The sequence below is a fragment of the Bombina bombina genome, chromosome 5 (assembly GCF_027579735.1).
Source record: "Bombina bombina isolate aBomBom1 chromosome 5, aBomBom1.pri, whole genome shotgun sequence".
Lineage (NCBI taxonomy): Eukaryota > Metazoa > Chordata > Amphibia > Anura > Bombinatoridae > Bombina > Bombina bombina.
Window position 1 is genome coordinate 538,282,731 of NC_069503.1, and position 17,171 is coordinate 538,299,901.

The window sequence follows — 17,171 nt, forward strand, 5'->3', positions numbered from 1 at the left end:
CATGGCAGTGCGCGGTAAAGCACTAAGGCCGCAGACACTGCCGTCTGTAACTGTTCAGTAAAGTCTGGCGGTAAAAGGGCCCCTCCAGATGGAGGAATAGGAGTGCTACGGGAAGCTGCATGCTTATTAGGAGATGAATGTAGGGTGCGCTTCTCACAGGACGGAGAATCATCAGAGGTAGACAGCTCAGTAGTACTAAACATATTAGCTTTCTTTGATAAAATTACTTTTTTTTTTACCCAGGGTTTTATACCTATTGCAGATGTTGCCTATACCTCTACCTAAAACATATATGACAAATATGCAAAAAAATATTGAACAGTTTATATGGGGCCCTACTAAACCTAGAATTCCCAGGAAAACCTTATATATGACCAAAGACAAAGGGGGTCTGGGCGTGCCTAACTTGGAAAGATATAGGCTTACATCAATCATACAAAGACTCACAGACTGGTGCCACAACTCCACCTACAAACAGTGGATACATTTGGACAGGGATATACTCGAAGTGACTAATGTGGGAGGCTTGAGCTGGCTCAGGCCCACTGACAGACCTAACGTGATTCATGAGTATCCCCTTATGCAGGAATACTTTTCACAATGGGACAAACTGACAGCGACAAGCACACATATTACATCCATACCTTCACCACTGTCACCACTATCTAATAGCTCTGAAACTCCTTTCCTTCCCCCCTATCGTTACAACCCACAGCTTGCCCCCGCAACTCCAACAACTACCTGGAAAAATATCACCATGAATTGGAAAACTTATTACTAGACAGGACCTCTTTGAAAGGGAACCATGGTTACCCTCCTCTTGGTACCTGTATACGCAACTGTCACATTACCTTAGCTCCCACAAACAAAAGCGAAACCTTATCAGACCTCTTACAAGGTTTGAATCTTTATGTTCCTTACCCTTTAGGCCACGCCACACTATCTCAACTATTTACAAGATTCTCCCAAGTACAGGGCTAGAGGACCTCCCCTCTTACTGCTACAGATGGCATAGCGACTTAGGTACTGAGATATATTCTAAAGAATGGGGGAAAGCCTTCGCCCATCATAAAAAAAATCATCTGTTTCTGCAAAAATCTTAGAAATAAATTATAAATTCCTAGCCCGGTGGTACCTCACACCGCAAAGGCTACATAAAATATTCAAGCATGCTAATAACACATGTTGGCGGAATTGTGGAGAGGCAGCTGACCTTTTACATATCTGGTGGACATGCCCCTGACTGGACTCCTACTGGAGTCAGATCTTTGTACACATGAACAAAACACTTTCATCTCAAATCCCTCAAGACCCGCGAATCCTACTCATGATTGACCTACCAGACTTAGGAGAAGAAGCTAAAATGTCCCTACTATACATAATGCTGAGCAGCACAAAAACCCTAATCCCACAGAGGTGGAAGACGCAACACATTCCCACCCTGAACATGTGGATAGACCAGGTGAACACATTATTAGCATTAGAAAGATATCACTTCTATAAGACAGGAAAAATTACCACACACAAACTTATGCTCATGAGATGGAATGCCTCCAAGGGCACTTAACCTGGATAGCGAACAGCATCATATAATAGCTCAGTCACTATACACTATAGCTCTTGACTCCCACCCAACACATATCCCAACCCCCTTCCCCCTTGATCCTCCTCCGCTCACGCCCCACAATAATAATAAGGATGGTTGTGGTTGATAGCGAAGAAAGAAACAGATAATATGTTAACACGAGATCTTCTGTAAGATTAATAAGTGAGACCTTGGATACTCCAATCCTTACCATTTTTACTATTGACTTTATTCATGGACACCTGCACAATTGTGAATCATAAAGTATCGAATGCTCACCTCGCCAGGACTATGCCATCCAAAATATGGACTCTCACGCTTAAACACATTCATCAAGTGCCTTTTGTTCTAAAGCCAGAGAGTGTAGAGGACCTCTAGTCCCTACAGCTAATTCAGACGAGGAGGGACGACTGTTTAGATCTCCTGTCTCTTGTATCATTGTGCAGAGTGCTCATCGCTTATTTCTTTCTATTTTGTATGATGTTTGTTATTCCAATAAAAAGAAATTTTAAAACTCAAAAAAAAAAAAATTACTTTATCAAGGCATGTGGAACATAAATGAGCAGGCAGGTATACCGTGGCCTCCTCATAATATAGACATGCATTAGCTTTAGGTAAAGAGGGAGTAACCTCTAACATATCAGAGTCCTCCATAGCTTGCACTTTTAAAAAGGACTAAAAAGACAAAGATAAATGGCATCTTTATACCCCAAATGGCTGGGGCACTCACCACCTCTTATGACCCAGGCTCAAGACAGACACCGCACGGTCAGGAAGAAGAGAATCACTGTGACCACACCCGGTCACATGGTGCGCCATGCAGGACCGCCCCTGCACCACTAAAAGCACGCCAAGCCTAACTGGCTGCACAGCGCTCCAAAGTGAAAGTAAAACCTGTACGTTTCAACAACTGCCTAAGGCACATCTCACAGCATAAACACGATATTAAAAATATGTGATTAATCCCTCCTGTTCAATAATTTTCTTCCAGAGACATTAACCCTTGATTCCAATCAGATAAAAGGAGTCACACTGTGACCCTGTCTTCTTGCGTTATCAAATGAGTATAAAAAATGAAATGATCTTACCGGAATCTATGCCGTGGAACAGAAACACAGCCTCTCAAGTTTGACAGTCTTGTAGCATCTCTTCTGACATGGACTTGAGTGATAGAAGCAGGCAGTGAAACTCGTCAACACTGATTGCTTAGGAGCTGTCAATAAGAGTCTGGATGGGTTCGCAGAAAGACTTTCCCTGCATCTCCAGACTCTAACATTCGAAGTGCGAAGGTTGGAGAAGAAAAAAAACCACGTCTGAAATTTCGAGGTTTATATCATAGGGCTCTTTATGTATCAAGCAATGTAATGCTTGATAAAATACCTTTGATTAGAACCACAGATTAAAAACATCAGAAATATTAGTTATCAAAAAAAAAAAAAAAAAAGAGGTTTATATGATAAAAAATTCCAAACTCAGGATATTTGAGACTACAGATTCAGTAGATAATTTTAATTTTTGTTTTACAACGATAAACAAATCAAGCTTTTGGAGTCATAAAAGACTTTATTATTTCCAAATATAAAATAACATGTGGGGTGCTCCTTTGTAATTAGGAAAAAGATCTGAAGACAATTACTGAATTTCATAAGTTTACCCTATGTACTTTTTATTAATCCAGGAAAGTAGACAAGTGTGCAGAATGTTATAAGCTTGTGAACTTTATAAAAATTACAAAACGGATAAAGTGCCTCCTTACCTGCACAGTGCGTCCTGCATTGATATGCTCTTTGTGTAATCGCTCCCATGATCTACATCTTCGAAACTATGTTAACAAAAAAAAATAATTAAATAACAGTATGAAAAACATAATTTATGCTTACCTGATAAATTCCTTTCTTCTGTTGTGTGATCAGTCCACGGGTCATCATTACTTCTGGGATATAACTCCTCCCCAACAGGAAATGCAAGAGGATTCACCCAGCAGAGCTGCATATAGCTCCTCCCCTCTACGTCACTCCCAGTCATTCGACCAAGAATCAACGAGAAAGGAGAAACCAAGGGTGAAGTGGTGACTGGAGTATAATTTAAAAGATATTTACCTGCCTTAAAACAGGGCGGGCCGTGGACTGATCACACAACAGAAGAAAGGAATTTATCAGGTAAGCATAAATTATGTTTTCTTCTGTTATGTGTGATCAGTCCACGGGTCAACATTACTTCTGGGATACCAATACCAAAGCAAAAGTACACGGATGACGGGAGGGATAGGCAGGCTCATTATACAGAAGGAACCACTGCCTGAAGAACCTTTCTCCCAAAAATAGCCTCCGAAGAAGCAAAAGTGTCAAATTTGTAAAATTTGGAAAAAGTATGAAGCGAAGACCAAGTTGCAGCCTTGCAAATCTGTTCAACAGAGGCCTCATTCTTAAAGGCCCAAGTGGAAGCCACAGCTCTAGTAGAATGAGCTGTAATTCTTTCAGGAGGCTGCTGTCCAGCAGTCTCATAGGCTAAACGAATTATGCTACGAAGCCAGAAGGAGAGAGAGGTAGCCGAAGCCTTATGACCTCTCCTCTGACCAGAATACACGACAAACAGGGAAGACGTTTGTCGAAAATCCTTAGTTGCCTGCAAGTAGAACTTGAGGGCACGAACTACATCCAGATTGTGTAGAAGACGTTCCTTCTTTGAAGAAGGATTTGGACACAAGGATGGAACAACAATCTCTTGATTGATATTCCTGTTAGTGACTACCTTAGGTAAGAACCCAGGTTTAGTACGCAGAACTACCTTGTCTGAGTGAAAAATCAGATAAGGAGAATCACAATGTAAGGCTGATAACTCAGAGACTCTTCGAGCCGAGGAAATAGCCATTAAAAACAGAACTTTCCAAGATAACAATTTTATATCAATGGAATGAAGGGGTTCAAACGGAACACCCTGTAAAACGTTAAGAACTAAGTTTAAACTCCATGGCGGAGCAACAGTTTTAAACACAGGCTTGATCCTAGCTAAAGCCTGACAAAAGGCCTGGACGTCTGGATTTTCTGACAGACGCCTGTGTAACAAGATGGACAGAGCTGAGATCTGTCCCTTTAATGAGCTAGCCGATAAACCCTTTTCTAAACCTTCTTGTAGAAAGGACAATATCCTAGGAATCCTAACCTTACTCCAGGAGTAACCTTTGGATTCGCACCAGTATAGGTATTTACGCCATATCTTATGGTAAATCCTTCTGGTAACAGGCTTCCTAGCCTGTATCAGGGTATCAATAACCGACTCAGAAAAACCACGTTTTGATAAAATCAAGCGTTCAATTTCCAAGCAGTCAGCTTCAGAGAAGTTAGATTTTGATGTTTGAATGGACCCTGTATCAGAAGGTCCTGTCTTAGAGGTAGAGACCAAGGCGGACAGGATGACATGTCCACTAGATCTGCATACCAAGTCCTGCGTGGCCATGCAGGCGCTATTAGAATCACTGATGCTCTCTCCTGTTTGATTTTGGCAATCAATCGAGGAAGCAGCGGGAAGGGTGGAAACACATAAGCCATCCCGAAGTTCCAAGGTGCTGTCAAGGCATCTATCAGAACCGCTCCCGGATCCCTGGATCTGGACCCGTAGCGAGGAAGTTTGGCGTTCTGGCGAGACGCCATGAGATCTATCTCTGGTTTGCCCCAACGTCGAAGTATTTGGGCAAAGACCTCCGGATGAAGTTCCCACTCCCCCGGATGAAAAGTCTGGCGACTCAAGAAATCCGCCTCCCAGTTCTCCACTCCCGGGATGTGGATTGCTGACAGGTGGCAAGAGTGAGACTCTGCCCAGCGAATTATCTTTGATACTTCCATCATTGCTAGGGAGCTTCTTGTCCCTCCTTGATGGTTGATGTAAGCTACAGTCGTGATGTTGTCCGACTGAAACCTGATGAACCCCCGAGTTTTTAACTGGGGCCAAGCCAGAAGGGCATGGAGAACTGCTCTTAATTCCAGAATGTTTATTGGCAGGAGACTTTCCTCCTGATTCCATTGTCCCTGAGCCTTCAGAGAATTCCAGACAGCGCCCCAACCTAGTAGGCTGGCGTCTGTTGTTACAATTGTCCAGTCCGGCCTGCTGAATGGCATCCCCCTGGACAGATGTGGCCGAGAAAGCCACCATAGAAGAGAGTTTCTGGTCTCTTGATCCAGATTCAGAGTAGGGGACAAGTCTGAGTAATCCCCATTCCACTGACTCAGCATGCACAATTGCAGCGGTCTGAGATGTAGACGTGCAAAGGGTACTATGTCCATTGCTGCTACCATTAAGCCGATCACCTCCATGCATTGAGCTACTGACGGGAGTTGAATGGAATGAAGGACACGGCATGCATTTAGAAGCTTTGTTAATCTGTCTTCTGTCAGATAAATCTTCATTTCTACAGAATCTATAAGAGTCCCCAAGAATGGAACTCTTGTGAGAGGAAAAAGAGAACTCTTCTTTTCGTTCACTTTCCATCCATGCGACCTTAGAAATGCCAGAACTAACTCTGTATGAGACTTGGCAGTTTGAAAGCTTGAAGCTTGTATCAGAATGTCGTCTAGGTACGGAGCTACCGAAATTCCTCGCGGTCTTAGTACCGCCAGAAGGGCACCCAGAACCTTTGTGAAGATTCTTGGAGCCGTAGCCAATCCGAATGGAAGAGCTACAAACTGGTAATGCCTGTCTAAGAAGGCAAACCTTAGATACCGGTAATGATCTTTGTGAATCGGTATGTGAAGGTAAGCATCCTTTAAATCCACTGTGGTCATGTACTGACCCTTTTGGATCATGGGTAAGATTGTCCGAATAGTTTCCATTTTGAACGATGGAACTCTTAGGAATTTGTTTAGGATCTTTAAATCCAAGATTGGCCTGAAAGTTCCCTCTTTTTTGGGAACCACAAACAGGTTTGAGTAAAACCCTTGTCCTTGTTCCGACCGCGGAACCGGATGGATCACTCCCATTAATAACAGATCTTGTACACAGCGTAGAAACGCTTCTTTCTTTATCTGGTTTGTTGACAACCTTGACAGATGAAATCTCCCTCTTGGGGGAGAGAATTTGAAGTCTAGAAGGTATCCCTGAGATATGATCTCTAGCGCCCAGGGATCCTGAACATCTCTTGCCCAGGCCTGGGCGAAGAGAGAGAGTCTGCCCCCCACTAGATCCGGTCCCGGATCGGGGGCCCTCGGTTCATGCTGTCTTTGGGGCAGCAGCAGGTTTCCTGGCCTGCTTGCCCTTGTTCCAGGACTGGTTAGGTTTCCAGCCTTGTCTGTAACGAGCAACAGCTCCTTCCTGTTTTGGTGCAGTGGAAGTTGATGCTGCTCCTGCTTTGAAATTCCGAAAGGGACGAAAATTAGACTGTCTAGCCTTAGCTTTGGCTTTGTCTTGAGGCAGGGCGTGGCCCTTACCTCCTGTAATGTCAGCGATAATTTCTTTCAAGCCGGGCCCAAATAAAGTTTGCCCCTTGAAAGGTATATTAAGTAATTTGGACTTAGAAGTTACATCAGCTGACCAGGATTTTAGCCACAGCGCCCTACGTGCCTGAATGGCGAATCCTGAGTTCTTAGCCGTAAGTTTGGTTAAATGTACTACGGCCTCCGAAATGAATGAATTAGCTAGTTTAAGGACTCTAAGCCTGTCCGTAATGTCGTCCAGCGTAGCTGAACTAAGGTTCTCTTCCAGAGACTCAATCCAAAATGCTGCCGCAGCCGTAATCGGCGCGATGCATGCAAGGGGTTGCAATATAAAACCTTGTTGAACAAACATTTTCTTAAGGTAACCCTCTAATTTTTTATCCATTGGATCTGAAAAAGCACAGCTATCCTCCACCGGGATAGTGGTACGCTTAGCTAAAGTAGAAACTGCTCCCTCCACCTTAGGGACCGTTTGCCATAAGTCCCGTGTGGTGGCGTCTATTGGAAACATCTTTCTAAATATTGGAGGGGGTGAGAACGGCACACCGGGTCTATCCCACTCCTTAGTAACAATTTCAGTTAGTCTCTTAGGTATAGGAAAAACGTCAGTACTCGCCGGTACCGCAAAGTATTTATCCAACCTACACAATTTTTCTGGTATTGCAACAGTGTTACAATCATTAAGAGCCGCTAAAACCTCCCCTAGTAATACACGGAGGTTCTCCAATTTAAATTTAAAATTTGAAATATCTGAATCCAATCTGTTTGGATCAGAACCATCACCCACAGAATGAAGCTCTCCGTCCTCATGTTCTGCAAGCTGTGACGCAGTATCAGACATGGCCCTAGTATTATCAGCGCACTCTGTTCTCACCCCAGAGTGATCACGCTTGCCTCTTAGTTCTGGTAATTTAGCCAAAACTTCAGTCATAACAGTAGCCATATCTTGTAATGTTATCTGTAATGGCCGCCCAGGTGTACTAGGCGCCATAATATCACGCACCTCCCGGGCGGGAGATGCAGGTACTGACACGTGAGGCGAGTTAGTCGGCATAACTCTCCCCTCGCTGTTTGGTGAAATTTGTTCAATTTGTACAGATTGGCTTTTATTTAAAGTAGCATCAATACAGTTAGTACATAAATTTCTATTGGGCTCCACCTTGGCATTGGAACAAATGACACAGATATCTTCCTCTGAATCAGACATGTTTAACACACTAGCAATAAACTTGCAACTTGGTTACAATCTTATTTAACAAAAACGTACTGTGCCTCAAAGAGCACTAAACGATTAAATGACAGTTGAAATAATGAACTGAAAGACAGTTATAGCATCAATCCTTAAAAACAACACAACTTTTAGCAAAGGTTTGTTCCCATTAGTAAAGTAACAATAATTAAATTTGAAACATAAAAATTACAGAGCAACGTTTTTAATCACAGTCAATATATAAGTCTCACAGCTCTGCTGAGAGAATCTACCTCCCTCCAAAGAAGTTTGAAGACCCCTGAGATCTGTTAGAGATGAACCGGATCATGCAGGAAATACAAGAGTAACTGACTGGAATTTTTTGATGCGTAGCAAAGAGCGCCAAAAACGGCCCCTCCCCCTCACACACAGCAGTGAGAGAGAAACGAAACTGTCACAATTAAAACAAGCAACTGCCAAGTGGAAAAATAATGCCCAAATATTTATTCACTCAGTACCTCAGAAAATGCAAACGATTCTACATTCCAGCAAAAACGTTTAACATAATAAATACCTATTAAAAGGTTTAATGTACTTTTAACAGAGTAATTCCGGTGAAATACCATCCCCAGAATACTGAAGTGTAGAGTATACATACATGTCATTATAACGGTATGGCAGGATTTTCTCATCAATTCCATTCAGAAAATAAAAACTGCTACATACCTCAATGCAGATTCATCTGCCCGCTGTCCCCTGATCTGAAGCTTTTACCTCCCTCAGATGGCCGAGAAACAGCAATATGATCTTAACTACTCCGGTTAAAATCATAGTAAAAACTCTGGTAGATTCTTCTTCAAACTCTGCCAGAGAGGCAATAACACGCTCCGGTGCTATTGTAAAATAACAAACTTTTGATTGAAGTTATAAAAACTAAGTATAATCACCATAGTCCTCTCACACATCCTATCTAGTTGCTGGGTGCAAGAGAATGACTGGGAGTGACGTAGAGGGGAGGAGCTATATGCAGCTCTGCTGGGTGAATCCTCTTGCATTTCCTGTTGGGGAGGAGTTATATCCCAGAAGTAATGATGACCCGTGGACTGATCACACATAACAGAAGAAATATTTACCTCTATTTTTAATTGAGCCACCATAAACAAAACACACATATATATATATGAAATAGTAGGTGCTTTATAGGTTTACATAAAATATCATATTTGTCATCAGGGTTCCATTTAACATTTTCCCATTGTACTTTGCCTCTAAAACCTAGCGTAAGATAGGAATGTATAATAGAAGCCTATAATCAGAATAGTTTCAACACCTTTGGCCTCTGTGTTTAGGATATATGCCTTTGCAGCATGTTGCTTTAGGGTGTGCACTAAAAACTATTCTATATTCAAGGGTAGAGCGACAAGTTTTAAAGTGAAAGTAAATTTTAACAATCAACATCAATGCCATGGATTACAATTATCCTATTATATCTAGTCGCTAACTTTTTGTTTTGATATTCCTTCTTATTTTTAATATATTATACTTACATCCCTTATTACCGTCTCCTATCTTCCTCCGCCCCCCCTTCATTTCCTGCTTTTGTTATTTTACACGTAAGAGCAGTCCCGCCCACTCTTACGTGATCATCCGTGCGCATTCTTGTGCAGTTAAATTTATTGCGCACGCGTGCTAACTGCCGATGCATCTAAGTCATTGGCTGTTTCCCTTTAGAGCTCTATGCGCATGCGTGTCTCATGGACGCGCTTCTAGACACGGAGTACATTCAATGAGACACGCATGCGCAATTGAAGGTGGGGGCATTTAGTGTAATTTCCAGATGCCACTGGGGGACCAATAGAAAGATGTATAAAGATATTTATCATCGGAAAATCAAAAATAAATTTGAGGCAGGCGGAGGAACGGGGATATAGAGATGCAAACTAAAAGGTACATTTAAGTGATAAATCTATCATGAATTAAACTCAAGTTATTTTAAACTGTATTTTGCGGTATAAAGGTGCAGGCAACTTTACTTTTCCTTTAATTATGTAACAGAAAGAAAAGACAGACCAATTAAATATTTTTATTTTTTCAATATTAACCCTTTGAGTGCTAAGCACTTTCCCACCTGGGTGCTAATATTTTCTAAGATTTTTTTAATTTATTTAATTTTTGAAAAACATTTTTTAAACTTTTTTTATTGTTTTTACAGACCCCAAGACTTACACTGTTGGAAAGGTTAGACGATTCCCTTTCCAACAGTGGGTCTTGGGGGTCTGTAGCTGCTTAGATGCTTGAGATACAGGCTTCTAAGCAGCATGCCTCCTATACTTAAAGGGACACTAAACCCAAATTTTTTCTTTCATGATTCAGATAGAGAATATAATTTTAAACAACATTCCAATTTACTTCTATTATATATTGTGCTTCATTTTTTAGATATCCTTTGTTGAAGGAATAGCAATGCACATGGGTGAGCCAATCACACGAGGCATCTATGTGCAGCAACCAATCAGCAGCTACTGAGCATATCTAGATATGCTTTTCAGCAAAGCATATCAAGAAAATAAAACAAATTAGATAATAGAAGTAAATTAAAAAGTTCTTTAAAATTGCATGCTCTTTTTAAACCATGAAAGAAAAAATTTGGGTTTTATGTCCCTTTAACATTGTTAAGTATAAATAAAGTTGCACGGTGACGTCATCACGTTATTGGACGTGACGTCACCGTGCATCACGTGAAGCCCCAGCGATGCCTGTTACTCTACAGGCAACGATCGCCTGGGAGAGTGCTCATGACGGCTCTGAGCCGTCATTAGCACCAGAGTGAGAAACTCTGTGACGGCTCCGTCATTAGCACTCAAAGGGTTTTTCTGCAAAAGATGTAACATTTTTAAAGTGATGGTAAATGTTAGCGTTTCTGAAACGCTAGGATTTACCAGTGCAACAAATAAAGGAGACTTTCAGTCATGAAGTATAAAATACTTCATGCTGAAAGTCCCTTTATTTGCCTGTAGCGTATGCCGTGCTGAGCGCCTCAGGCCTCCAGCAGCAGAATGCTATCTTTTCAATGAGGTGACATTTCCACTCTTAGCCAATAGCCGTGTGGCCCAGCTGGCATTATGCCGGATAGCTAGCATACTATTGACTATGATCACCTCACTGAAAAATAGCGTTCTGCCGTGGGCTGCCTGAGGCACTCAGCGTAGCATACGCTGCAGACAAATAATGGAACTTTCAGCAAGAAGTATTTTATACTTCATGACTGAAAGTCCCCTTTATTCGTTGCACTGGTAAATCCTAGCATTTCAAAAAACGCTAGGACATAGCATCACTTTTAGCCTACCAGAAGAAAAAAAAAAAAAAAACACACGTTTGTACTTGACTGTCCAGCCACCTTCACTTTGTTATCACTCACAAAACTTGTTCCTTGTAAATGATCATATACAAGGTACAGTATGATCAAGTAATAGTCACTGGGTACAAGGTCTGGTGAATATGGCGGGTGATCTAGCAAGTCAAATCTAACTTCAATAATGGCAGCCATGCCAAGAAAGGACACGTTGCCAAGAAAGGACACGTTCCCAGGAGCGTTGTCTAGGTGGAGAAACACTGACTCTTCTTTCCACATCTCTTGTCTTTAAATCAAAATCTTGTATGTATTGTACTTTTGTTTCATGAGCAAAGTGTTGTATCCACAGCTTGTAAATATACTACAGAAATCAACAGAATTTCTTTGAACTCTTTAAACTAACCATTTACTGCCTCTTCTGAACTGCATTCAATATTCAGGTTAACCATTGTGCTGATAATTTTGTCATGTCCAGAGACATTGACTTACTGTGCCATATGACAGTCAGAAAAGGAGAGTATATCAGGAGCGCTATAGCTAAAGGTGCTGGGAGGTAAGACTATATAAATGAAATTGGCATAGACATTTAGCGTATCTTAAAAAATAGCATCAATTTAATGAACAGCAAATAATACACAATAGTAGATAAAAACGGACGTCTCCGTGATTAAAAGTCCTTAAGTAGCCGCCATATGATAATTGTAATAGCAGAGAAAGTTCGTAGTACAATAAATGATAGTCTGGTCTACACTTACAGTATCCTTAATGTATGTTGGTTTGCTAGCAAACAGGGGCTTACCCCAAACCTAGTCAGCAGCAGACAGGGGCTTGCCACAAACTTTCCCCTGAGGGCCCCTGTCTGCTGCTGACTAGGTCCGAGTTTGGACCAATCAGAAGAGCCGATCTGAGACAGCGCCTACATTATCGGTGTCACCACGCTAACGGCTGTAACCAACTCACGGAGGATATCGAGTGGAAAGTTTGGGGTAAGCCCCTGTTTGCTAGCAAACCAACATACATTAAGGATACTGTAAGTGTAGACCAGACTGTCATTTATTGTACTACGAACTTTCTCTGCTATTACAATTATCATATGGCGGCTACTTAAGGACTTTTAATCACAGAGACGTCCGTTTTTATCTACTATTGTGTATTATTTGCTGTGCATTAAATTGATGCTATTTTTTAAGATACGCTAAATGTCTATGCCAATTTCATTTATATAGTCTTACCTCCCAGCACCTTTAGCTATAGCGCTCCTGATATACTCTCCTTTTCTGATTTTCATATTACCTATTTTTGGGAACACATAGGTATTCTCAGGAGTTTGGTGTTTCTCACCCTGCGCTCATTAGTTAATTAATTAATATTTGTTGTGCCATATGACACCCATGTTGAATTCACTATTTAGCTTATTGTCAATCTTCCGTCAAACATCATCATATCATGAACTTGCTCCATTTTTGTTCAGTGGCCACTGTGGTTGGGTGACCAGAGCAAGAGGATCTTCGTTTGACTCTTTCCAATGCCACTTTTTAACTGTGGGGTAAAATGGGGCTGAGTCTCTTTATGTTACTACCTTAAAGGGATAGTAAAATCCATATTAAACTTTCATGATTCAGATAGGGCATGTCATTTTAAACAACTTTATAATTAACTTTTAGCATCAAATTTGCTGTGTTCTCTTGGTATTCTTAGTTGAAAGCTAAACCTAGGTAGGCTCATATGCTAATTTCTAAGCCCTTGAAGGCCGCCTCTTATTTGAATGCATTTGACAGTTTTTCACAGCTAGAGGGAGTTAGTTCATGTGTTTCATATAAATAACAGTGTGCTCATGCATGTGGAGTTATTTAAGAGTCAGCACTAATTGCCTGAAATGCAAGTCTGTCAAAAGATCTGAGATATTAAGGCAGTCTGCAGAAGCTTAGATACAAGGTATTTATAGAGGTAAAAAGTATATTTCTATAACAGTGTTAGTAATGCAATACTGGGGAATGGTAAATAAAGGTATTATCTATCTTTTTAAACAACAGCATTTTTAACCCCTTAAGGACCAATGCCATTTTTCAATTTCTTTCCCTTAAGGACCAGGGCTATTTTTACATTTCTGCGATGTTTGTGTTTAGCTGTAATTTTCCTCTTACTCATTTACTGTACCCCCATATATTATATATACGTTTTTCTCGCCACTAAATGGACTTTCTAAAGATACCATTATTTTCATCATATCTTATAATTTACTATTAAAAAATATTATAAAATATGAGGAAAAAATGGAAAAAAAAACACACTTTTTCTAACTTTGACCCCCAAAATCTGTTACACATCTACAACCACCAAAAAACAACCATGCTAAATAGTTTCTAAATTTTGTCCTGAGTTTAGAAATACCCAATGTTTGCATGTTCTTTGCAAGTTATAGGGCAATAAATACAAGAAGCACATTGCTATTTCAAAACCACTTTTTTTCAAAATGAGCGCTAGTTACATTGGAACCCTGATATCTGTCAGGAATACCTGAATATCCCTTGACATGTATATATTTTTTTTTTAGAAGACATCCCAAAGTATTGATCTAGGCCCATTTTGGTATATTTCATGCCACCATTTCCCCCGCCAAATGCGATCAAATAAAAAAAATTTTTTCACTTTTTCACAAATTTTTTCACAAACTTTAGGTTTCTCACAGAAATTATTTACAAACAACTTGTGAATTATTGCATAAATGGTTGTAAATGCTTCTCTGGGATCCCCTTTGTTCAGAAATAGCAGACTTATATGGCTTTGGCGTTGCTTTTTGATAATTAGAAGGCTGCTAAATGCCACTGCGTATCACACGTGTATTATGCCCAGCAGTGAAGGGGTTAATTAGGGAGGATGTAGGGAGCGTCTAGGGTTAATTTTAGCTTTAGTGTAGTAGACAACCCCAAGTATTCATCTATGCCCATCTTGGTATATTTCATGCTACCATTTCACAGCTAAATGCGATCAAATTAAAAAAAACGTAAAATATTTCACAATTTTAGGTTTCTCACCGAAATTATTTACAAACAACTTGTGCAATTATGGCATAAATGGTTGTAAATGCTTCTCTGGGATCCCCTTTGTTTAGAAAAAGACATATATGGCTTTGGCGTTGCTTTTTGGTAATTATAAGGCCGCTAAATGCCGCTGCGCACCACACATGTATTATGCCCAGCAGTGCAGGGGTTAATTAGGTAGCTTGTAGGGAGCTTGCAAGGTTAATTTTAGCTTTAGCATAGAGATCAGCCTCCCACCTGACACATCACACCCCAGGATCCCTCCCAAGCAGCTCTCTTCCCTCCCCCATCCCACAATTGTCCCCACCATCTTAAGTACTGGCAGAAAGTCTGCCAGTACTAAAATAAAAGGTATATTTAAAAAAATAAAAAATAATTGTATAGCATATTTACATATGCTGCTGTGTAGGATCCCCCCTTAGCCCCCAAACAGCTCTCTAACCCTCCCCCTCTACCTTACTGGGAGCCATCTTGGGTACTGGCAGCTGTCTGCCAGTAACCAGTTTAGAAAAAAATGCCTTTTTTTATATTTTTTTTCTGTAGTGTAGCTTCCCCCCCATAGACAAAGCACCACCCCCTCCCAGATCCCTTACAATTAACATTGTCTGCTGATCCCCCCTGTCTCCCACTTATCAACTTTTTTCTGTAGTATAGCAGTTCCCACCAGCTCGCTCCCCGTGCACGCGCCCCCGATCCCGCCCCCCTCTCCAATGTTCCATCGATGGCCGCCCACCCGCCTCCCACCCACCGACGATTGCGGCCATCGATGCCGGTGCAGAGAGGGCCACAGAGTGGCTCTCTCTGCATCGGATGGGGGGAAAATGTTATTGCAGGATGCCTCGATATCGAGGCATCACTGTAATAACTGTAAAGCGGCTGGAAGCGATCAGGATCTCTTCCACCCGCTTTAATCCCCAAAGTCGTACAGGGTACGTCGCTGGTCTTTAAAGACCAGGTTGTGTGCGACGTACCCTGTACGACTCGTGTCGTTAAGGGGTTAAGCTTAAAGGGACATGAAACCCAATTTTTTTCTTTTGTGATTTAGAAAGAGCATGTCATTTTAAACAACTTTCTAATTTACTTCTATTATCTAATTTGCTTCATTCTCTTGATATCACTTGCTGAAAAGCATATCTAGATATGCTCAGTAGCTGCTGATTGGTTGCTGCACATAGAGGCCTTGTGTGATTGGCTCACACATGTGCATTGCTATTTCTTCAACAAAGGATATCTAAAGAATTGAGCAAATTAGATAATAGAAGTAAATTGGAAAGTTGTTTAAAATTGCATGCCCTATCTGAATCATGAAAGTTTAATTTTGACTAGACTGTCCCTTTAAGGATTTCTATTGAAGATTTTTTTTTTATAAAGCTTTGATTACTTGACAATATTTTCTAGGCTTCATTTCTTACACATTTTTCAACAGTTCAGAAATGTAAATAAGAAAAGGTTAATATTAGACAATGCAATTTGGTATCTAAATACGTAAAACAATATAAAACAAAATATTTTCACTGAAATAATGTAAAACCAGAGCTTCATAGTTGGTGTTAGGACTTAGAGATCTTCCCTTGTAGCACCCATTCAGCACCTAATTCATGCAAGTGATACCAATCATGGCATTAAATTTTTTTTAAAAGTTGCCTTACTTTATTATATTCAAACCATGCTCACTAGAAGCAAACCTAAAAAGATATACTTGCTTATATACTATTTATTCTTTCTCTGCTAATTTTGCAGCATGGTATAAGTCTACTTGGACGATACCTACCAAGTGTTCACGAGTAGGACACGTCTTTACAACACCAACTTACAAGTTAAGGTATATGCCGCAAGTGTTAATTTTGATACTCAGACCCATAAGAAGCTATTGCCACAGTATATTACTAGCTTACATACGAAGTGGAGCCAACCTATGCTGGGCGACGTGGAAGTCTTTCCAGTTCCTTACTGAGTTGCATCCTGTGAGTAGTTGCACTGGAGTGTGACCCCCATGCTGTGTGTTACTGCACCATAGTGTTTTCTATTTTTCTTGACAGATGGATCATTAGTGGATGAATTTGGAGACTTTGGATACGGACATTTGATTGACATTTATTGCTGTATTTAACGAATGTTATAGTTTATATGAGATTTTGTCTTTTAGCAACTTCCATCACATAATACCTGTTATTTCTGTGTTTTATCTATAATTTTTCTCACATAAGGGCAAGTGAGAATTTGGTATTGTTTAGATACATGTGTGTTTAGCAGACACTCTTGTCATTAACATATGCGCTTTGTTGCACTTTAACTATACACAATCTTTTTAGATGCACATTTTCTGAGACACTAAGCATGTGCAAGAATTCACAGATTATACGTATATGCATTTTGTCATTGGCTGACGGTGGTCACATGATGCAGGGGGAAGGAAAATAGAACGTTGAAATTTGTCAGAAAAAAAAAAAATCTATTACTCATTTGAAATTCAGGCGTTTTGTATTTTTATTACGCATTTGTTGATTATGCAGATCTACTGTATTTAATGGTCTTTTAAATACTACTGCTTTAAAATTGTCTGAAAAGAAGAAGGCCA

The 17,171-nt window shown here is 40.5% G+C and overlaps 1 protein-coding gene across 2 annotated transcripts in view; it reads right to left on the reverse strand.

Annotated features, from left to right (window-relative positions):
• STX17 (syntaxin 17) overlaps positions 1-17,171 on the reverse strand; it is a 166,495-nt gene that overhangs the window by 127,839 nt on the left and 21,485 nt on the right. For both annotated transcript variants that reach the window (XM_053714477.1, XM_053714476.1), the window contains exon 3: positions 3,342-3,407. In XM_053714477.1, the coding sequence (XP_053570452.1) occupies positions 3,342-3,407 (66 nt within the window). The remainder of the gene's footprint in view (positions 1-3,341; positions 3,408-17,171) is intronic.